Consider the following 24558-nt stretch of genomic DNA (forward strand, 5'->3'; position numbering starts at 1 on the left):
CTGGCAGGCTATAGTCCATGGGGTCACAAAGAGTTGGACACGACTGAGCGACTAACACTACTATCCTACCCTCCAAAGGGTTTATATTTAGATGATGAATGGTATGGTTTAAGAGTAGCACATCTAAACTGATCTAAAAGTTAAATATGAAGCTATTTTAGAGACGATGGCAGGTTGACAAATGTGACCTAGGCTACAATCCAGAAGCCATATATGCCCTTCACTGCAGGCTGGAAAATAAGGAATTCCCTGTATTTACAAGAGATGCTACAAGTGTGTTCTGGCTGAGCCAGGTGCTGTCTTACAGCAGAAGTAGATAATTCCATGTCACTTTTTAGTTTATCCAAAGGACAAGTTACATTACCTACACAAACAAATGGTAAGTTGAAGCAGAACACCTCCTCTGTATGAATAGTTGCAGGAAATACTCAGCTTCTCCTGGTCTGTCCACATTTGGAGAGCTGGCACCTGGCTTTCTGACTGGGTCTGGGAAATAAACTGCAATCAGGCTTCAACTTGCATGACCTGGTTATTGCCTGGAGCCTTTGTGTTGAGTTTTATTATTAATGCGAAAATAACATGCACGAGAGACAATATTTCCATTACAGAAGGAACATACTATCTTCTCCAGGGAATATACTCGGACCTTCCAACTAACCAACATGCTGCAACTCCAAGAGTCGTTGTCACAAGCTGTATGCAATTAGGCTCTGAGGAGTGCTTGGGCCACAACATGTAATTAATGCTGACAAATTGACAGCAGAATGCTGTTCATTTCCAGTGTCAACCTAATTGAGGCTTAAGGGAACACATCCGAATGGAATAATCTTGTCTTTGTCAAGAGTCTTCGGGTTATAAGTAATAGAAACCCCTTGCCAACACAGGAGATGAGGGTTCAATCCCTGGGTGGGGAAGATCCCCTGAAGGAGGAAATGGCAACTCACTCCAGTATTCTTGCCTGGAGAATCCCATAAACAGAGGAATCTGGCGGGCTACAGTCCATGGGGTCACCAAGAGTTGGACACAACTGAGCATGCATGCATGCATGATATTAACTTAAAGGAAAGGAAAATTTAGTAGAAGCTTGGAGTGGGAGAAGCGTCTGACAAGACAATGCAGGAAATGCGACTGGTCCCCTTGTAAGCAGGAACCTGAATCAGCTGTCACCTCTGGAACTTAGGGGGCCATCGCTGCTTTTTCTCTCTTTTTATGAATCTGCTTCACTCTTTGGCTTTTCTCCAAAGATTGGCATTCTCTGCTATTTGTATATAAAGCCCAAAAAAGGCCTCCTCAGTGTAGTTTTCCATCCCTTCTTAGTTCAAGTACCCAGCTATGGACTCTAATTCTAAAGTCCCAGAGGAAAACAAATCCGACTGCCGCTGAGCTAGACGTGGTGTGCCAACCAGCTTCGAGCACAGAACCCCTGAGCTATAAACATGGATCCTCGGGAGACTGGCTTGAATGAATATTCCCAAAGGAGCATATGAATGGATACAAAATGGTCATGTGCATTTTTACTATCTCTCTCTTGTACCCAGGAAACCTGTTTTCGATTTTTCCCAAATACATTTGGAAATAAGTTGGGCTTATGGGCACGCAGAAACATGATGCTCTGCGTAGGTAGTAATGCCTTTTTAGCACACTCAGCAGTGCCTCTGAAAACTTCTGTACAGAGGATCAGTCTGTGTAATTCATGAGCGTTATTCCAAGGGCCCAAGCCAAGGCACTCACTGTGGACTCACAGTGAGGAGGCTGATGTTAATTATTCTCTATCCTGTCTGCTGTCATATGGCTATTCTATTATTTTTTAATTTTAATGCACCTCAAGGCTAGTGGGATCTTAGTTCCCCAACCAGGGATTGAACCAGTGCCCTCAGCAGTGAAAGAGCCAGAATCCTAACCACTGGACCGCCAGGGCACTCCGCATCTGGCTATCCCAGTTTGAGCCTCTACAGACTTTCTGTGCCCACCACCACCTCTGAGCTTTCTTACCCTGTTTACACCAGACCTCGGGCTGGAAAGAAAGAGAGGGTCCTGAATAAAGGGATTAAAATCATAATAAATATTTCCTTAGGCAGCTGTCCAAGTCCTACTATTCAGACGTCCTTGGTTTCTAAGCAACGAGAAAAGATCCTGAAATTTTAAAGAACGCAGACAAGACTACATCAAAGGCTGTTTAAGTTTTTATAAATTGTCCTAATATTTTTTAAACTTGGTGATTCACATCTTTGAAAATGCATTTGCCTTGGTGATTTGTTTTATAATTCTTGTTTATTTTTCTTCTTATCTAATTAGAATTGTGTTCTTGAAATGGAACAGGATCCTATGGCCCTTGCCCCCCTCCACCCGCCATCATGTTCTCTGCCTGCCTTTTGTCTGTGGAAAACTTTAGTCAAAGAATAAGTTTAATCAGAGAAATGAGAACGTGTAGAAACAAAGGAAAACAGTCAAAGGAGACCAAATAATAATAATGTAGTCATTAAAAGTAGTCGAGGACCTTTAGTTCTTTCTCAAGGGCTATAGATAATATTCTGAGCCACATCCGTGAGCTGTCTTACAGACGCTAAAACACCAGGTGGAAGAAGTTAACTACGTGATGACCAGAGAGTACGACATAAGCTGCCGCAATTCAGAGAACTGGCCTCAAACTAATGGCAACAAACCAACCCTGGAACTGAAGATTAACTATACCTAAAACCATCAAGATGATGCCAGTCAGACCACCAATGACCAATCTGAAGATGACCGTCAGAGCTGACTGTGCTGTTTCTGCCTGTCGCCCCCTCCCTCTGTCTATAAAAGCTCTCACCCCCTGCTTGTTGAGGGGGAAATTGGCCTTTGGACAGATGTCCATCCTACCCCCAGTTACCAGCATCTGAAATAAAGCAAACTTTCCTTTCCACCTAACTGGCCTGTTTATTGGCTTTTGAGTGGCGAGCAGCCAGACCCCCACCTTTCAGTAACATTATTGGCTACTTTTTATTGAAACAGAATTTGATACGATTCCTTGAAGAATGAATTTGCATACAGTGAGATAGAAAATGGGAGCTTTTCTGTAATTTCCACTATTTTGTCAGATCGAGAGATTGTATGTGTTTTAGTACTGGGATTTAGTTAAAAAATTAGCAAATGATTATACCTAAAAGATATGGCTCAGTTGTGAGTCTTATGAATTAAGTCTATGTTACTGCTTTTTGAAGAATTATATTGTTTAAAAATTCTGACTGTTATGATTTTATCAGGTTAGGGTTTAAGTTCAAAATTTTAAAACACCATCTTTTAATAGAGAGGATAATATAAAAATTCAATAATTTGGAGCTTGATCATATTTTAATACCACTTAATATTTCATATTTAACCCAATCCAATTAGCATTTATTAAATATACACTATTGACCAGCCAAAGCAATATAAGGATCAGAAAGATGGAGAAAAAAATTATAGTTTCTCTGCCTTTCTCTCCCCTGCTCCAAACATGCATGAGTTCACATACTAGCTGAGAAGGCAGATGGAGATAAAGCAAATATAATACAAGAGAGTTGGCAGTATATAGCAAAAGAAAAGCATGGAGTGTTTGGCAAATCTAGAAAGAGAGATTAATTCTGATTTGGAGAGCACCTGGGGAGGAGGAATTTAGACTAGGTTCTGGATTGGGGGTACGTAATCTGCTTATCCAATATCCTCAGAAGCAATTTTCAGGATCACCATGTAAAGTATGATTTTTACTTAATTTTTTTTAAAAGAGGTTAGGCTTTATTTCATTACCCAAATTCTTATTTTTTTGTTTTTTGTTTTTGGCCATGCTGGATGACATGCAGAATCTTAATTCCCCTACCAGGGATCAAACACAGGCCCCCTGCAGTGGAAGCTCAGAGTCCTAACCACTGGGCCACCAAGGAAGTCCTGATTTTAACTTTAGAAAATGCAAAATTAATATTGTTACATTAATTTTCACCATGAAGGCATGACAGAATCATCTACAGAATTTTGTTCAACATAGATAGTATTTCCAATAGACACACGCCCACCCACCCTTCTGTCCCCTAGATTCTTAGTTGGTGAGATTTGAGTAGGATCTGTGCACACCTCCTTCCCAACACACGCTTGAACAGATATGTACACACACACAGGAAGCAGACAAAGTGTGAATGCCATGATGAAAGCTTTTATAGAGACATATTCCAGTGTGAAACACAGTTTCTATAAATACTTTTTTGGACAGATAATGTTAAGGTTTCTTGGACAGATCTCATTTGACTCCTGGATTTAGAAGATTTATCACTATAGTTCATTTTTATTTAAGGTTTTCTGATATATATTTATGAAATGTACTTCAGTCCTTTTCTGAAACTGAGTGAAGTGGAAAAACAAAATAGGAAGATGACCTGAATGACTTGAGTATTCTCTATTTCCACTTTTGGAGAGCCAAGGTAATTGAGGCATACTCACTACTTAAGACTGGCTCCCATACACACGTGATTCACCAAACCATGGTTAAATGTCTTACTAAACTTACTACATGGGCCCCACCCTGACCCCATCAGTCACAAGTATCCAGACAGAAAATCCCCAGGCTTACAACAGTCTATAGTCGTAATATCCAGGCGGCATTGAGCTCTTTGAAACTTTGCAATTTCAGTATAAAAATCTTAGTAACGTGTGCTATTGATCGGTCTCCTTCCTCGATAATCTTAAGTGGATTTCTTTCTTTTGCGTTCCATCATCAGAACCTGACAACACCATAAACGGCTCATTTTAGCTCCTTTCAGCTTGTCAGGGCATAGTGCAGAATGGACTTACTCAGTTTCATTCCTGGAGCTAATTGTTGTTCATACGACCTAAGTATGTCCACAGATTAATATTTCTTAAATAATTCACATATATAAACCTTTTCATTGGAAACATGAGTTTGCATGAAACACAGCCAAAATCTTTATTACAAAAAAAAAGAAAAAAACTATAAATGGCAGAGACCAGCCTCCAACAGGATGGAATCAGGGCAACTTGCATTATAGGATAGTTTAACCTCGTTCACCTACCCAGTATGCCAAGGAAAATGAAATGGCTTAACACCCCCCGAAATGTCTTTCTGAGTTTCTCTTACTCAAAAGTAGACTGGAATCAATTTTGCAATCAGTGCCATTGCACAGAGGTAGGATTTTCATTAAGTAAACAAGATTACTTTTTCAACTAGTGCAGCCATTTGAATGTAGTTCACTGAGTGCTAATATTTTGTGAAGCTGTATGAGAAGCATTAATTAGGATAATAATAAAAAGAGGCTATACTGTTCTGAAAAAGCAGAATGCTAAGTTTTGAGGCAATAGCCCTGAAGAGTGGGATGAATAACTCTCCTTGACACGAGAACTGACTGGCTGCTGAGAAGAATTGGATGGACCTTCCACTGTGACCCTCATCTGCTTTCCCCGAAGTGCCCCAAGTCACTGTTGAACACAATAGAGAAGCAGAAGAAAAATTGATGGAATCAGGTGAAGGATGCAAGCTCCTATACGGAAAATTCTCATACTCGCTTGAAAATAAGCCAGTATCAGAATCAAATTTGAGAATCTAGTCATTGTTAAAGCTGAAGTTGTTCATGTCATACCACGTGAAGAGATTAATCTTCTCATTAACAAAAAATAACATATGATGCAAAATACTGTGAAATCCCATGAACTGCTCACAATCATTCTGGGTACACACTCATGCCATGACTTAAGCACTGACTTGACTTATTTCTTTCTATTTTATTCTCCTTGTTTTCTTTTCCTGCCAAGTAAGCATAGCTGAAAGTCCTAAAGTTTATAGGATGCTGTTGCAATTTAACTACATATCTGCCACTTACATTATGACAGAGAAAAAAAAAAAGGCTATACATCAAGAGACCAAAACCCTAAGTGGAGAATTTCGGGCAGCAGTCAGCTGATATAAGAGGTGATTTTTCAAATCCTTCCTGGCACTTCTACATTCAAACTCATAGACTGATGCCTACCTTGCTTGTTGTAGACTCCCTCTTTTTGAGCTGGAAGTTTCTTTGTGGGACAAAGCCAGCTTTAGAGAAATATTTGTATTTCCCTCTCCTTGATATTGAGGAAATCTTCATTCCTTTCCTCTGTTTTCATCCTCTCTGTATGTTAAAAACAGAATTTTCAGAAGCATTGTTAGAGTTCAGTTGTTTGTTACGATTTGCAAATGTCATGCAATGTACTGAATGTGTGTGTGTGTGTTCAGTCACTCAGTCGTATCTGACTCTTTGCGATCCCATGGACTATAAACTGCCAGGCTACCCTGTTCATGGGATTTTTGCCAGCAAGAATACTGGAGTTGGTTTCCATTTCCTCCTCCAGGGGATCTTCCCAATCCAGGAGTCAAACCCGCATCTCCTACATTGGCAGGCAGATTCTTTACCACTGAACCACCTGGGAAGTCCTGGTGTGCTGAATGCTAACATTCAAATGAACAAAAACACTGTCCCAGTCTCAGCAGAGGAAACACTGCAGTAATATGTTATGGATGCTAAGACACAAGTCTGCTCAGGGTTACACTGGGGATCACGAGCCATGAGTGGCAAATTCTATCTCCAGCAACCTTTGCTATATGAACTGACTAACCTCTGACAAACAAATATTCCACCTACTGTATGAAAAGATAGAATACCATAACCCCCAGCAAGAAACTAGCAGTTGTCCTGCTAGTTCACTTCAAATGGAAAAAGTGATTTTGGGAAATTATGTTCTAACTCAAAAGTCATCAGATTAACCACACATTTGTCACAAGTGTGACAAGAATTGTAAAACTCACAAACTCAACATAAACCAGAAAAAAAAAAAGATGTCAGAAAATAGACTACACACAGAAATGTATCCGAAATAATCCTGTACCTACCCTTTTGGGAGCCACTTTTTCAAAGCAGAGCCTAGTCTTTAACAGTATGGCTAGTTTATATACAAAAACATCTACTTCTGCTTTATTGACTATTTCAAAGCCTTTGACTGTGTGGATCATAATAAACTGTGGAAAATTCTGAAAGAGATGGGAATACCAGACCACCTGACCTGCCTCTTGAGAAATCTGTATGCAGGTCAGGAAGCAATAGTTAGAACTGGACATGGAACAACAGACTGGTTCCAAATAGGAAAAGGAGTACGTCAAGGCTGTATATTGTCACCCTGCTTATTTAACTTATATGCAGAGTACATCGTGAGAAACGCGGGCTGGAGGAAGCACAAGCTAGAATCAAGGTTGTCGGGAGAAATATCAATAACCTCAGATATGCAGATGACACCACCCTTATGGCAGAAAGTGAAGAAGAACTAAAGAGCCTCTTGATGAAAGTGAAAGATGAGAATGAAAAAAACTGGTTTAAAACTCAACATTCAGAAAACTAAGATCATGGCATCTGGTCCCATCAGTTCATGGTAAATAGATGGGGAAACAGTGCAAACAGTGGCTGACTAGTTTTTGGGGCTCCAAAATTACTGCAGATGGTGACTGCAGCCATGAAATTAAAAGATGCTTACTCCTTGGAAGCAAAGTTATAACCAACCTAGACAGCATATTAAAAAGCAGGGACATTACTTTGCCAACAAAGGTCCGCCTGGTCAAGGCTATGGTTTTTCCAGTAGTCATATATGGATGAAAGAGTTGGACTATAAGGAAAGCTGAGTGCTGAAGAATTGACGCTTTTGATCTGTGGTGTTGGAGAAGACTCTTGAGAGTCCCCTGGACTGCAAGAAGATCCAACCAGTCCATCCTAAAGAAGATCAGTCCTGGGTGTTCATTGGAAGGACTGATGTTGAAGCTGAAGCTCCAATACTTTGGCCACCTGATGCGAAGAACTGACTCGTTTGAAAAGACCCTGATGCTGGGAAAGATTGAGGGCAGGAGGAGAAGGGGACAACAGAGGATGAGATGGTTGGATGGCATCACCAACTCAATGGACATGAGTTTAGGTAAACTCCGGGAGTCGGTGATGGACAGGGAGGCCTGGCGTGCTGCGGTCCATGGGGTCGCAAAGAGTCGGACACAACTGAGCGACTGAACTGAACTGAACTGATACACACACATGATGAGGAAGAAGCCACCTTTTATTCCCAGCATAGCACGTTGCACACAGTAGATGGTATTCAATGCTAATCTTAAAAACACCAAACAGCATCATATAAGTCATAAGAATTTGTTTTTTCTGTAACAGATATTTTCTTTACTCTCTTTTGACTTGTGGAATTTTTAAAGTTCTATTTTGATCTAAATTTAATTTATAATTTATAAAGTTATAACTTTAAAAGTTATAATTTGTTTATCTGAATTCCTTTCAGTTATTCAAGCATGTGTGTGTGCTAAGTCGCTTCAGTCATGTCCGACTCTTTGAGACCCTGTGGACTATAGCCCTCCAGGGTCCTCTGTCCATGGGATTCTCCAGGCAAGAATACTGGAGTTGGTTGCCATGCCCTTCTCCAGCAGATCTTCCCAATGCAGGGATCAAACTTGGATCTCTTATGTCTTCTGCATTGGCAAGCAGGTTCTTCACTACTAGTGCCACCTGGGAAGCATTTGCTGTGTCCTAGGCACTGATCTACGTACACAGGATTACAATGACTGAGAGAGAACAAGAGCTTAGAATCTAGCAGAGTAAACAAACAACCAGCAAATAATCAAAGTAACAGTCAGGTAGTGATGATGAGTTATAAAAAAATAAAACAATAATCTAAAAGCGTGTTCTACAATAGTAAACAAGTGGGACTAATTAAACTAAAAAGCTTTTGCACAGCAAAGGAAACTATAAACAAGGTGAAAAGACAACCCTCAGAATGGGAGAAAATAACAGCAAATGAAACAACTAACAAAGGATTAATTTCTAAAGTACACAAGTAGCTCATACAACTCAACACCAGAAGAACAAACAACCCAATCAAAAAGTGGGAAAAAGACCTAAACAGACATTTCTCCAAAGAAGACAGACAGACGGCTAACCAACACATGAAAAGATGCTCAACATCGCTCATTACTAGAGAAATGCACATCAAAACTACAGTGAGATATCACCGCATATCGGTCAGAACAGCCATCATCAAAAAGTCTACAAACAATAAATGCTGGATAGGGTATGGAGAAAAGGGAACCCTCTTGCATTACTGGTGAGAATGTAAATTGATACAGCCACTATGGAAGACGGTATGGAGATTCCTTAAAAAACTAGGAATAAAACCACCATATGACCTGGCAATCCCAGTCCTAGGCATACACCATGAGGAAACCAAAATTGAAAAAGACACATGTATCCCAATGTTCACTGAAGCACTATTTACAATAGTTAGACCATGGAGGCAACTAAGATGTCCATCGACAGATGAATGGATGAGGAAGCTGTAGTACATATACACAATGGAATATTAGCCATAAGAAGGAACTCATTTGAGTCAGTTCCAATGAGGTGGACGAACCTAGAGCCTATTATACAGAGTGAAGTAAGTCAGAAGGAGAAAGATAAATATCATATACTAACACATATATATGGAATGTAGAAAGATGGTACTGATGAATTTATTTGCAGGGCAGCAATGGAGAAACAGACATAGAGAACACAATTATGGACACGGCGGGAGGGGAGGAGGAAGAGGGTGAGGTGTATGGAGAGAGTAACATGGAAACTTACATTATCTTACATAAAATAGATAGCCAGTGGGAATTTGCATTATCTCAGGGAACTCAAACAGGGGCTCTGTATCAACCTAGAGCGGTGGGAGGGAGGTTCAAGAGAGAGGGGCCATATGTATACCTGTGGCTGATTCATGTTGATGTTTGACAGAAAACAAAAAAATTCTGTAAAGCAATTATCCTTCAATTAAAAAATAAATAAATTTTTAAAAAAAGAAGAAAAAAAAAAGCAATGTACAATGGACAGGAGCCATGTAATACTGGGGCTAATTATTCTACATCCCCCAGCAACCTACACTATTATAATAGGTGCTATTAATATTATAATGACTCTATAATTGTAATATTATTAAAATGATAATTATATTATAACTATTAATTATTAAAATAATTGCATTAAAAGAAAAAAAAAGGAAAGCATGCTCTAGGGATGGAGATAACTCTAGATTTTTTGGATAAGAAAGGTCTTTCTAAAGAAAGAGAAACCTGGAAAAATGAGGAGGAATCCACCCAATAGAAATCTGAAGAATCCAAAGCAAAGTCATTCTGAAAATCTGACCCAACCACAGACACCAAACACAGACCAGTGTGCTCAGGCCAAGAACCTGAAAGTTTTCCTTGATCCTTCTTGTCTTCTATCACCCCATCATCCAAACCATCATTTAGGCTTGTCGGCATCACCCACAAAACAACGTCTCAAATCTCTCCATTGCTCCCCTGAACCACCCATCATCATCTCTCATCTGGAACTGTTCTGATACAGTGGCCACCAGCCACATATGGCTACTGATCATTTGAAACGTGTCTCGTCTGAATGCTGCAAGTGTAAAATACACACCAGATTTCAAAGGCTTTGTATGAAAAAAGTAAAATATCTATTAATAATGTTTATCCTGATTGTATGAGGCTTCCCAGGTAGCGCTAGTGGTAAAGAACCCACCAGCCTATGCAGGAGGCAAGAGGCTCAGGTTCGATCCCTGGGTGGAGGAGGGCATGGCAACCCACTCCAGTATTCTTGCCAGGAGAATCCCGTGAACAGAGGAGCCTGGCAGGCTGCAGTCCATAGGACCTCACAGAGTCAGACACAACTGAAGTGGCTGAGCATGCAAACATGCATCTTGATTATATATTGAAATGATAGTATTTTTAATAGATTTGGTTAAACAAAGTACGCTGTAACTATTCATTTTACCTGGGTTTTTTGATTAATCTACTTCATTGTCTTCCCCCATCAGACTATTGCACTCCATGGGAGAAAGACATTGAATCAACTTTATCCGCCGCTGTATCTCTAGCATCTAAAACACTGCCTGTGTTCTAGCTCGCACTGACTAGAGATCTGTTGAATGAATACTGCTTATGGAACTGCTTCATGCTGGCACTTGAGTGTGGGTGCTGAAGACATCAGTTCTAAAGCCCGTTTTTAGGGGCTTCTGTATTGTTCCTCTCTAATTGTGAGGTTAAGGAAAGTCTCTTCTTTCAATTTTTATATGTCCTTCTCCTTTAGGTGCATTTTTTGCAAACTGCATATAAATGGATCTTTTTTTTCCCTTTTAACTGGTGAGTTTAGTTTTTTAATAATTACTGATACCTTAGGATGTATTCTGAATATCTTACTTTTTCAACATTTTAAAAAAGTCTCTTATTTTTAATATTTCCAACATTATTCTTTTTTTTCTTGTGAATTTATATAAGTAGTTGCTATTATTTTATTTATAATATCCCCCTTAATGAAACAAGAACACCTCTGGCACATTCTGACTTCTTGGTGTAGCCTCATCATGCTGATATTATCTAGACTTTTAATTCTGAAAATTTATGGATGTATTTTCTCTTGGATATTTCTTTCATCTTAGGTATTTTTAAAGGCAACTGATTTTACTGAAATATTTGATCATCTTTTCTTCAACATCTCATGCAGTACCACTTCATGCAGTTTCATCCACCTCTTCCTCAAGCACTCTTACACTCTTTCTAATGTGGGTCTCTGCGCTGCAATATTTCTGAGGTCTTCTACACCTGAGATTACTTGTACCCTATTCTCATATCTGAATGGCACCTTGAAATGAAAGTGCTAGTCACTCCATGGACTGTAGCCCTCCAGGCTCCTCGGTCCATGGAATTCTCCAGGCAAGAACACTGGAGAAGTTGGCTGTTCCCTTCTCCAGGGGATCTTCCCCACCCAGGGAATGAACTCAGGTCTCTTGCATCACAGGCAGTTTCTTTACTGTCTGAGCCACCAGGGAAGCCCTGAATGGCACCTTGGCTGAATATAAACTTCAGTTTCTAAATCCTTTCTCTTCAATATTTTGAAGGTCTTTTTCTATTGTTCTTCTTGCTTCTTATGCTATTGAAACATTTGATGTTAATTTTTCATACTGCAAACTTTTAGAATTTTCTCTTTATCTTAGATATCTCAAAGTTCCCTATAACCTGTGTAGGTATGGGTTTTCCATAACATTCTCTTTTGATACTTCATAGGCCCTTCCATCTGAAGTCTTTTATTTGTTCATCCATCCATTCATTCATTTATTGAAAATTTAACACTTTATCTAAGAAGTCATCTCTTTACTTTTCCTTCTCTTTCGAGGATTATCTGCATGCTGCCACTTCTACATCTGCTCCCCATTATCTCTTGGCTTTCCCCTTTTCTATTTCTTCATACTCCCTTCTTTCTTTGGGGAGATGACCTCAATCTGATCTTCCAGTGCATTCACATAATTGTATGTGTTCTGCTATCTCATCCCATCTCTCTTGTTCTTTATTTCAACTACTACATATGTCATTTGCAATATGTCCAAACTGGTTCTTTTTTGTCTGTTTCATTGTTTTCATACAGCTAACATTATCCGTTATATTTTTTTAGTATGTTCATTAGGCTTACTTTAAATTTTTGGTCCACTCTAATGTTTATGCTTTTGCTGGAAACTATGACTACTATTTTCTTTGTCTTTTGAAATAACCATACTTATCAAAATATCTTCTTTGCACATGCATTCATTTTCTCCTGGAAATGTGTGTGAGAACAGGCCTAGGATGACCCTCTGGCCCGAAGAGGTTTTCTGGGATGCTAGATTAAAACCAGGACAGACCAAGGTAAACAAGGATGGTTCATCGGTTCACTAGACTCCAGTCTGAGTCATGCTAAGTTGCTAAGGGGGTGAGAGTAAATGAGCTCGAAGGTGAAGAATCCCAAATCCCAATCAATCACTTCTTAGATCAAGAATTCACCTTCTACTTTCCCAGAGAGAAACAACCTCAGGAGAAGCAGTCATTAGGTTCTAATTCACCAGCCCAGGGGAGTTAGAGAAGGAGGTGTTAGTGGGCAATTGCCCTAAGTTGGTTAGGACCTAAGGAGTTTCTTGACTCCTCAGAAGCACAGGGCAGGACTCCCCTGGTGGTCCACAGGTTAAGAATCCGCCTGCCAATGCAGGGGACAGGGCTTCCATCCCTGGTCTGGGAAGATCCTACAGCCACGGAGCAACTAAGTCTGTGTGCCACCACGACTGAAGCCCGTTCACTCTAGGGTCCCTGCTCCACACAAGAGAACCAACGCCATGAGAAGCCTGCACACAGCTGGAGAGTAGCCCCCGCCCTCCGAAACGAGAGAAAGCCCGTGAGCAGCAACGAAGACCCAGTGCAGCCAAAATTAAATAAAAATAAGCACAGGGCTTCTACACAGCCTTGATTGTCTTCTTGAGTCCTCCTGGACCAGAGCTCAGAGTCACAATACAGGTGAGGGCGGGCGCTGATTTCCTCAAGGCAATGCTGACAGAGAAGCACCAGCAGATTTACAACCGTTCTTTTCCTATTTTACTCTCCCACAGTGTGGCTGGCTGCTTATTGCCTCAGGCCTACACCACCACTACCCTCTTCTAGTCCCAAACAATCAGAAAAATAAACAAAAAATCCTCATGACTGGGTTTTCCCATAGTCTTCTTCACTGGAGGGTGTTTCACCTTCCACAATACTCTAGCAATCTAGGAGGGAGGAGCATCTTCATTTTACATGAGCATAGTTGCTTGTAATTAGCTTTAAAATTTTTATTAAAAACAAAATGCATCTTGGATTTATGGGACAGGCCTTTGAAAATGCAAAACACAACAAATATTAGTTACATTATTGTGAATAACATCAAGATACTCATATGTCTATTGTACCTTAATTTTTTAAAATATTCTTAGATTTGTATAGAAGATAGAGTGAGAAAAATTACTACAACTGTATTTGACCATAAACCACATAATAGCTGACAAATTTATGATTTTTATTACAGGTATTTATTGCTGTTGTTATACTATTACATTTGGCAAATCTTTTTTTTTTTTTAATTTCCAAAACGTATCACTAAGCTGTAACTTATTACTCCTTAACAGTTTTTTTATTGAAGTTTTTCTTTCTCCCTATGGCAAAAAGGTACTGTACAGAAAACATTTTAAATTATATTTACCAAAAAGACTTATCTTTATATATTACTAGTCTGTCGAAATTTTTCTTTTCAATCAACTTCCATTTTTACATAACAGCTACCATGAAAAAATAACTCTAAACAAAAATTGTTTTCCAACCTATCTTCCATCTTCATTTTTTGCTTCACCTCATTTTTTCTTCCTGCTTCTATTTGTGAAAGTGTAAATCCCTTCTTGATGATGTCCTCAAGTTCATTATTACCTCCTATGACAATTTCTTCATGACACCCACATTATAAATTATTCATTATTTTGAATAATGCCTTAATTCACCCATTCCTGTCCATTTTATTAATAATTCACTGATTTCTAAGATGTCGATGTTCACTCTTGTCAGCTCCTGTTTGACCATGTTCAATTTACCTTGATTCTGGACCTAATCTTCTAGGTTCCTATGAAACATTGTTCTTTACAGTATTGGACTTTACTTTCACCACCAGACACACCCACAACTGAGCGCTGTTTCCGCTTTGGCCCAGCCACTTCGTTCTTTTTGGAGCTGTTTGTAATTGCCCTCTGCTCTTCCCCAGTAGCATATTGGACACCTGACCTGGGGGGCTCACTTTCCGGTGTCATATCTTTTTGCTTTTTCATACTGTTATGAGGTTCTTGTGGCAAGAATACTGGCATGGTTTGCCATTCCCTTTGCCAGTGGATCATGTTTTGTCAGAACTCTTCACTATCAACCGTCCGGGTTGGATGACCCTGCACAGCATGGCTCATAGCTCCTTTGTCACAAGGCTGTGGTCCATGAAGGGGTAGGTACCTTTGTACTCTTCTGCTTTTTCTTCTGTATTCTTTTTTTTTTTGGTATAGTATTTTTGTATCTGTTATAATCTTGCTTTGAGACTTCTGATTTTTTTCCTTGAGAGTTGTCACTAGAATGGTGTTGCTAGAGAAGTAAGGAATCAAGTAATCCTGTATTACCCTTCATTTCACCCCACATCATTCCTGCTTTCTACTTTTGTTCTTTAGGCTGTCACTTCCTCCAAAATATGGCTTCATATTAATTTTCTCAGACAGCTTTCCTTGACTAAATTCCCTCCAGGTTATTACATTTCTCTTGACCTCTAGCAATTCATGTATAAATGGTACATAATATTACCATGTACTTGAAAAAGTGTTTTTGTAGTTTTATTCAATTAGTTATGTATTTTCTAATCTTATTTATTATACCCATTGTAATTCCAGATTTTTCCCTCCTTATTAGCATTAATTATAACTATTGACATAATAATTTAAATGTGTAATCAGCTGCCTAATGCATGCCTCTTCATGTTTATAGTATCTATACCTCCTTCTAGAATGCAAGCTCTTTTGGCTAATTGTCTATTGTTACATCCTCAGAGCCTAGAATAATAAGTGCATAGTAAGTGCTCAATAAATATTATAATGTCTTTGAAATACCATCCAGGACATTAGTAGAAAGAAAGTGCTCATGAGTATTTGCTAATCTTTTTAAACATATTTTTGTCTCAAATCCCTAACACTTTGTGTAAGAGTTGAGATGTATCTGACTGCAAGATGCAGAAAACCTAACAAACTAAAAAACATAAATGAAAGGACTAGCTGTTTACTTAGCTATGGTCCAAAAGTGGGCATTTACAGTATAGGTTTGACATTTCAATGTTGTTATCAGGATTAGGTTCTTCCTATCTTTCTTCTTAGCCATCCAAATTATCACAGCCCAAAGATGGTGGCCATATATTCACATTTCCATGTGCAAAGCAGAAAACAAGTGATGTCAAAAATGGGGATGTCCACTTAAGTCTTGTCAGAATCCCATAAATCCCCCAGTCCAGCATCCTTCTTCCCAGACCAACAGCAGGAACTGAATCATGTGCTTACTTCTGAACTATTAGTAACTGTATACAGGGGGGAAGGTGCTACCTTCAATGATCAATCCTTATTCATCCCCTTCACCTTTTTATGTTTTTTCAAAAGTAAAGGAAAACTGCAGGGTATGCAACCAACATTGTGCCTGGTCTTCTATGCTCAATAAATTACACTAGAGTTATGTTCCTCTGGGCTTCCCTGCTGGCTCAGTGGTAAAGAATTCACTTGTCAATGCAGGAGACTCACAAGACAAGGGTTTCATCCCTGGGTTGGGAAGATCCCCTGGAGGAGGAAACGGCAACCCATTCCAGGATTCTTGTCTGGATAATCCCATGGACAGAAGAGCCTGACGGGCTACAGTTCCCATGGCTGCAATGAGTCAGACACGACTGACCACACAGGCACAGATGTTCCTCTGGACCTTCAAGCTCTTAAGATTCTTCAAGGTTTTTCTTTCTTGTTTTCCTTTCCCCTATATTTTAATCATTAAGCCTTTCCTTCAGGGTTTTTTTTTTTTTCTCTGCTTAAAATTGCCTATTGAAAAATTTCTCAACAAAAAGGTTCCTTTCACTGATTTGTTTACATACTCAATTTCTGCATCCTAATTCTTTTCTAAAGTACTGAGACTTATCGTATTTTTCAAAGAGACACACATTTATTTTACCCTTTCCTTTCCACTCTTCATGAATATTTTTGATTCTAACCTGTACTGGAGCCCGGGAGGCCAAGAAAATGTCTTCAGCTCTCTTTATAAATGCTGGGAGCATTTCATAGGTTCTAGATGTATTTGACTTGTCCTTCCCCTTTATGTCTAATCAGAGATACATAGGCTTTTATAGAAAGCAATAGAAATCAGGGTCTTATAGCCAAGAAGCACTGGTCATTTAAAAATGCCCTCTGACTTGTTTACATTAAATTCACTGCATACTTGCTTCTTGCTAGTGCCAGAAAGTTCCAGAACACAGTGTATTCCCCACTTCATCCCACCTTTCCCAACATCTTTCACAGAAGCAAAGAAAGGAGCTGGGTTTCCATGGTAACACAAGTGTGACAGTTGAGGGTATATGGGCATAGGTGAGATAACTCTCAGATTCAGTGAAGAGAGGAGAAATGAAGTTTCTCTCTCTCTCTTTATTTTTCTCCCAGCAGTGCACTTCAGAAACTAAAGAGATTCTAAAGTGTCAGTGTACACTGTTAAGTTTTCACTAGCATACAGATTTACTGCTCTTGGGGAAAATTCAATTTCATTTTTCTCATTTTTATTTTGTGTTTTCTACGAACAAATGAATGGAGATATTTTATTTCTAAAATCACTCTAAGAATAGACAGTTCATGCTAGGATAGCAATCAACACGATTAAGGGATCAGAAGATACACACCCAACTCCCACCCAAATCTTCAAAATGCTCTACACATCCTTTCTTACAGCAGCTAATTCTTCAACCAGCATTTCACACTGAGCCTCAAATCAGGTCATGACCAAGACAGAATAAGTAAGAAAATATGCCCCTACTTAGTATGTTTGTCTGAGTGATTAAAAATCTATCTTTATGGCAGCACTGAGAATGAAACTGAGGCCTGTCATTGTGAGAACTATAAATGAGGTACAATGACTCCAAGAGCCGCAGTCTCTACACTCCTCTTCATCAAGAAAATCCACACTGATGAAACAGCAGGGAAAACAACCTGAGAAATGTCCCCCAAAACTTCTCCTCTCTCTATAAGGCTAAGAGGAGTAAACAGGCACTCCATTCACTATTTTTGTGTGTGTGACAACTTCTAACAGATGCATTCCAGGTCATAGCTTCTCAACTTCTGGGGATCTAAGAATTGAAAACAGTTGCTTAAGGGTACATTCTGGACCCACAATCCCAATGCAAATTATTTATGTGCTTATTTATTCATTTATTTTCACTGAACCAGGTCTTAGTTGCAGCACGAAGGATCTTTATTTCGACATGCAGGATCTTTAAGCTGTGGCATGTGAACTCTTAGCTGAGGTATGTCAACTCTTAGTGGCAGCATGGGAAATCTAGTTCCCTGACCAGGGATTAATGGAGAAGGAAATGGCAACCTACTCCTGTATTCTTGTCTGGAGAATCCCATGCACAAAGGAGCCTGGCAGGCCATGGTCCACGGGGTTGCAGAGAGGACATGACTGAAGTGACTAAGCATGCACTGCATGACCAGGGATTAAAGCCAGGCCCCTTGCATTGTCAGTGCAGACTCTTAGCCATAGGACCACCAAGGAAGTCCCTCAATGTAAATTTATTAAAAAAGAAAAAAAAAAAAGCTGCTGGACCTTTACTTCTTGAAAAGTGAATGGTTTTTCAGTTCCATTGTAATAGAAGGTACTACACAGGTAGCAATGAACTATACAAAGAGAGAAAGTTTGGTGTTTCTTGGCTCTCTTTAAACCCCAACAAGTCTAGGAACTTATTAACACAATACACAAGTTGGATATTAAAAGAGACAGTATGTCTTTTCTGTGAAAGAAGTATAGCTCTTACAAAGAAACCACAAAAAGCATCTAAGTTTTACACAATATATGAGAAGTCTAAAAAGCTAGTTGAGCACTGTATGCACCTACAAAATCATCTTGAAACATATTTGCCAAAAAAGCTTAGATGTGCAGCTTTACTTCAAATCCATGTGAGCTCTTAATTTTAATTCTCCTAGTCACATTACTAGTTTAAGATGGGATAACAGACCCTCTTTGGTTTCAATTCTCTTAAAACTTTCCTCGATTCTTAGTTCTTTTGCAATCTGCCTTTGCTGTTGATTCTGGTGGCTCAACTGTAACTCTCATATTTTGATATGTAATCAAGAAATAATGACTGATTTATATGTTACTACATATTTTGACAGGACACTTTCCTGCAATTATTTTAAGCACAAACTTGACGTGTTATACAATACCAAAGTAATGCAAAGGTAGGCTATCCATTTTAAGATAACAGAGCTATACAGCTGTTAGGACACTGCTAAATTTGAGTACATCGTTATAGTAGTTCGGTAATTGACAAAAAAAGATGATAAAAGAACATCTGTTTTATTGATTAACACAGACCAAAACACTCTCTACAAGATGACATTGTGGGGACCAGAAAGAGTGAAGAGGTATGCCATGACCAAACCTTGCTGTGGTTGTTGTTTAGTCGCTAAATTGTGTCTGACTCTTTTTGCAATCCCATGGACTATAGTTCACCAAGCTCCTTTGTCCATGGGATTTTTCAAGCAAGCATACTGCAGTGGGTTGCCATTTCCTTCTCCAGGGGATCTTCCCGACCCAGGGATTGAACTCAGTCTCCTGCGCGAGTCGTGTCACCTGTATTGCTAGCGGATTCTTTACCACTGGAAGCCCCAGATCAAACCCTGTAAGTATAGAAATTTGTAATTCCCAAGAAACGTGTACTAGTAATGGATGGGTGTAGACTAGAGAAGGACATAGTTTAAGAACGATAAACCCAATAACCAGTTATTGCAAAATACAATCCAGGAATATTTAGGGACATAAGTTCTCCTAAATTTGACTTTACGGATGGGAGAGAATGTGTAATTAAGAGCTAATGCCACAGAGAGAACAGTAAGTTGCAAAAGTGAGTTGCTAAAAACATTTTAGGAGGCACGCCTGAAGAACCCATGCAACTGCTGCAGTATGTCTCCCTAACGACCAGACATTTTCTCACCCTAAATACAAGATACTGTTCTCTCGATTCATCCCACGATTTAGCCCGCATCCCTCAGCACTATTTCCGTGTGCATCATTTAGGCAGAATGCCACGGAGACGACGTTAAAGCGAAATCCATCACTCTCGCCAGCAATTCATCTCGTTCCTTTGCCAGAATAGGGTGCTGAGACCGCCACCTAAATCAATGACCCCACCCAAGCCCCAGCCGCTCGCCCCGTCTCCATACTACCAGTCTGGGTTGGCAAGAGAACCGCGAATTCCGATTGGCTCAGCGCAAGTCTCCGTCATTCGTGAGCTCACCTACGACTGGCTGGCAGAGCATGCGCAGGCGCAAAGGCCCATCCTGGCCAAGCAGTGGGCGATGGGAGGGTGGAGCCTGCAACTGGACTTCCCCCCCATTGGCTGATGGATGGCATCACGTGGTATAAGGCGGCTCTCCATTGGCCGAGAGTGGCACCACGGGGTCCACAGACGTGGGCTGGTTGGCTGGGATGGACCCCCAGCTTCCTACTAGGCTGTCCCGGCTGGCTGTTGCTATGAGGTGTTCCCGGGCTTTGGGGCTGTGGCCGAGGGCTCCGTTCTCCCGGTTTTCCAAGCGCCCGTGGCTGACAGGGCGTGGGAAGAGCACGACTTTCTCTCAGGCACAGAAAAGGGCGGGGCTGGGAAAGGTGGGCGGGACTCCCGGTGACGTCACCGGGCGTGGGCCCCGGCTACCGCGGCCTCACTGCCTCGGGCAGTAAGCTGCCTGGGGCCTCTCGCGTCTCCCTGAGTGTCCTAAGGCGTAAAATAAAAGCTTCCTTTCGTGGTGTGCCTGCTCCTCCCTAAAACAAAGCGCCTTCTCGTTATCTTTATAAAAACAAATCCCTCAGGAATGCTGACGGACCGGGTGGTGTCCAGCCAGGCCCCCATGCCAGGGTCGCCGTTTCGGCCCTGCCGGTGTCTCTGTTCTCACTCCCTTCCTCAGGTTAAATCTCGGAGACTGCTTTGGCCCATCCAACAGCTGGTCTCCGCCAAAGCCTTGAATGTGGCGTGTTCACGTAGAAACAGCTCCCGTCGCCGGGTGGAGAACTGCGCATGCTCAGTACGCCCCCCACCCGCTGGGCTCGACGGGGTGGGGTGTTGTCGGGTGGCCCAGGTGGTTGTTTATCTAAGCCGCCAGCCGAGGCTTCCGCGCGGCGCAGAGCCTCCCGGGAGCGCGCGCGCGGCCGGTCGCCTAGGCGACGGGGGCGCAGGGGCGGGGCTACGCCGCCGGGCCCCGCCCCCAGGACCGCCGGGCCCCGCCCCCCGGCAGCCCTGCAGCTCGGGCTCGGGCGCGCGCTCCGGCGCCGGGAAGAGCAGCAGCATCGGCCGCGGCGGCGGGCGGGGAGCTGGGCGTGGAGGCGCGAGGGGCGGGGCGGCCGGGCGGGCGGCACTGCGGGCCCGCGGTTCGGGCGGCTCGGGCGGCTCCTTAGCTCCCGCTCCCAGCTCGCCTTCAGTGCCTGCCGGCGCTCGCGGGGCCGCCTTGCCGCCCGGCTCGGCCCCTATGCCCAGGGCTGCGCTTGCCTCCGCCGGCGCCCGGGGAGCCGCGGCGGCCGTGAGGTGGGGGCGGCCGCGGGAGGCGGCGGGGCCGGCCGCCGGCGCAGGGTCCGGGCGCGCAGCGAGGCGTGCGTAGGTCTATGTCGCGGGCGGTGGCGGCGGCGGCGGCCGCGGAGGGACGATGCGCGAGTACAAAGTGGTGGTGCTGGGCTCGGGCGGGGTCGGCAAATCCGCCCTGACCGTGCAGTTCGTGACCGGCACCTTCATCGAGAAATACGACCCCACCATCGAGGACTTCTACCGCAAGGAGATCGAGGTGGACTCGTCGCCGTCGGTGCTGGAGATCCTGGACACGGCGGGCACCGAGCAGTTCGCGTCCATGCGGGACCTGTACATCAAGAACGGCCAGGGCTTCATCCTCGTCTACAGCCTCGTCAACCAGCAGAGCTTCCAGGACATCAAGCCCATGCGGGACCAGATCATCCGAGTAAAGCGGTGAGAGGGCCGGGGGCGCGGGCAGGGGGCTTCGCTGGGGTGGGGGCCAGCAGCCCCCTTGTGCGGGGATCAGAAGTCCCTCCCGCGTGCTCTGGGGTTGCCGTGGGCTGGAGGACCTGTCTAGGGAGACGGCTCTAGGATCATAACGCTTTATCATACATATATATATTTTTACCAGCATCATCCTCATCCTCTTGAATCTCAAATTTGAGTGCTTTGTTTCACAACTCAAACTTGGCATCCCACAAGCACAGCTCTTTTGTCTCTTGGATATTACTAGTAGCGCTTGTGCAGAACCCCCAAAGCAAAGAAAGTTTAAAACTCGCAGAGGGGAGAGGGGCGGGTTGATTTCTGCTGGAAAGAGGGCTGCTGTGCGAGTATAGTGGAGACATTTTCAGATTCAACAACAACAAAAAGACCTTTGCGGTTAATTGACAGCAAAAATTGCTCACACATACATGGTAAACATGTCAAGTCCGAAGGAAAAAGACCTTTCTCATTTCATAGAAGACTGAATGGTGCCAAGGCGTTTTAACAAAAATGAACTCTTAAATTAAGATGAAACTTGAAAGACAGATTATCACATTTTTTGAAGACTTGGCTCAGTGGGATCCAGAGAGTATACCATTCACATTAAAGAATGTGACAACTTTTTTTTTTCTTTTTTTAGTTTAGCTGCCTTATTCCTCTCAAAAACAGAAAGAAAAGGGGGGGAGGGGGAGGCATTCCTGGAAATAAAGCAAGTTTCTTCAAAAGTGTGACTCAAATATTAGCTAATGTAAAGTTAATGCAAATAAGCACTTTCCTGATAGGAACTCTTTTTCTCTAAAGTGTGCATTTTGAAAATATGGCTGGTAGCTTAAATGGCTTATGATATTTGTCTTCTCTTAAATTGATTATATTTTTTCCTATAATTTCAAGAATCAGAAATGCAATGTCTCAGTTCTGAGTTTTAGCAAATTTTTCTAATTACGTTTAAGTGCACGTTACTGTTTTGTCTGATTCTTATTATTAATAATTGCTAATAATTTTGATCTAGTGTAATTTTGTTTTTCTTACCCAATTCTACCTATAACCCCAAATTAATAGACATTGGCTGAAAGCTAGTTGTAAGTGCACTGTAGACGTAATCTCATTTTTAGCCAAGTTGAATCAACTCATTTTGAAAGAGCAAATACCAAGTCATGTGCCCTCAGGGGTTGTTCAAAAATTCATTACAAGAAGCAAATTTTTGATGCCACATGTGTGATCAAAGGGGAAGCCCTCTCCTGAAGCCCCCCCACTTAACTCATTGAATATGCACTTTAATAGGTAAAATAAAATTTTGTATATTACTTCTTCTATTAAATTTCAAACTAGAATAAAGTGAATATTTTTACAGTCTCGGATGATGTTCTAAGATTTGTGAATCTGATAGCTTTTTTTTTTTTTTACTTCAGTAAAGTTAATTGCTATAGTTAACATAGGAATACTTTTGGTGTTAAAGTATATGATATTAAGAGGCTACATTTAAGTGACTCAAATCTTTTAACACCACCCCCCCATACTATTAACTATAACAACCAAAAAAACCCTATAGAACAGGGCAATCAAACACATTGTCACGTGTCAGTCTTAGGCTGTATACATATATCACATTGAAGTAAATGCCCCAATTGCTCCACTTTGTATTTACATATATACAGATAATACATACATTGATAAAGTCACATTCCCAGAGCAAACTTGACAGGAGCCTAGGGGACAGAGTAGGGCAAAATGTCATTGGACAGTATAGTTCACATGATTTTGTAGTGTCTTTGGTTTGTTTGAGATCACCAATAATGACTTAGTCTAAACTTAGTGTACTGGAACAATTTACTTGTTTGCAGTATGACCCAGGAAGAAAAAGTAAAACTCTACTTGCCCTGATGTCATTTTACTCACTTGTCACAGTTCCTGATGTAAAAGGTTGAAAAAAAATCAGCTGATGTGGAGTTCATAAGCTCAAGATAATTGTCCGTAAGAACCACTTGGGCCCATCTGTGTCCTGATATTTTTTTTACCTTACCCTAACCTTATTATCTGGCCTCCCAGCCTATAGCATATTTTAAACAGTATTGAAAGAAAGGATCTGTGTATTTTATGTATATTATAATACAGTATATATTATACATATATTATGCTAAAGCAGGCATTCATTGCATTGATTCTTTAACTTTTCCCACTTAAACAATAAAATGTGATTTTCAAATAAGTGCATTTTCTATTCTTTTGGGGGATCAGTTTTTAAGCAGTTGCTGTAGGAGGTATTTGTAGTTGTTCTTTCCCCTCTGCCAGTTAGCTGCTTTACATATTACATACAACAGTTGTTTGATGATGTTTAATATCACCATAATGCTGATGACATAAGTGAAATGTAGAGAGGGTTGATGTTTTTTGCCAAAAACTAGTCACTGGTGGAGAGGATATTTAAACCAAATCTGCATGAATCCATCTACTCTTCTCTTACTCTACACGAGGCTGCCTTTGAACTTGGCATTTACTGACAAATTCAATTATGCAGCCTTTGGTCTACGGCAGCGCTATTCAATTCAAATATAATTGTGGGCCACATGTGTAGTTTTGAAATGTCTAGTAGCTGAAGCAGATAATTTTAATAATGTATTTTATTTAACCCACTCTAAAATACTGTCATTTCAACATGTAATCAGTATTCAAAAATTGAGGTATTTTCATCATTTGCATACTAAATTTTCAAAACTTGGGGTTCAGTTTATACTTACTGCACATCTCAGTATTTATACAGTATTATAGCTGTATTTCAGTTGCTTGGCAGCCACACGTGGCTCCAAGGCTAACATATGGGACAGTACAGGTCTAAGGTGTAAATATTTTGGGGAAATGCTCGCTTCTC

At 41.2% G+C, this 24558-nt stretch overlaps 1 protein-coding gene and 1 long non-coding RNA gene across 6 annotated transcripts in view; one reads left to right on the forward strand and one right to left on the reverse strand.

Moving 5' to 3' along the window:
• LOC145529133 (uncharacterized) overlaps positions 1–20710 on the reverse strand; it is a 100720-nt gene extending 80010 nt beyond the window's left edge. For 2 of the 3 annotated variants that reach the window (XR_014070948.1, XR_014070949.1), the window contains exons 1-2: positions 19953–20710; positions 5991–6125 (exon numbers count right to left, since the gene is read on the reverse strand). This is a non-coding gene — a long non-coding RNA (uncharacterized LOC145529133). Of the gene's footprint in view, positions 1–4149; positions 4731–5990; positions 6126–19952 lie in introns of those variants that run through there. The other variant, XR_014070947.1, reaches the window with a different exon arrangement.
• A 352-nt stretch (positions 20711–21062) lies between these two features.
• Positions 21063–24558, forward strand: part of RAP2A (RAP2A, member of RAS oncogene family) — a 40051-nt gene continuing 36555 nt past the window's right edge. Inside the window, exons 1-2 of one of the 3 annotated variants that reach the window (XM_081548874.1) lie at positions 21063–21483; positions 21535–21662. In XM_081548874.1, the coding sequence (XP_081405000.1) occupies positions 21349–21483; positions 21535–21662 (263 nt within the window). In that variant the 5' untranslated portion in view covers positions 21063–21348. Of the gene's footprint in view, positions 21663–24558 lie in introns of all 3 variants that reach the window. The other 2 variants (XM_081548875.1, XM_081548873.1) reach the window with 2 other exon arrangements.

This window comes from Giraffa tippelskirchi, chromosome 12 (genome assembly GCF_054371585.1).
Source record: "Giraffa tippelskirchi isolate mGirTip1 chromosome 12, T2T-mGirTip1v1.2.pri, whole genome shotgun sequence".
In the NCBI taxonomy this organism is placed as follows: Eukaryota; Metazoa; Chordata; class Mammalia; order Artiodactyla; family Giraffidae; genus Giraffa; species Giraffa tippelskirchi.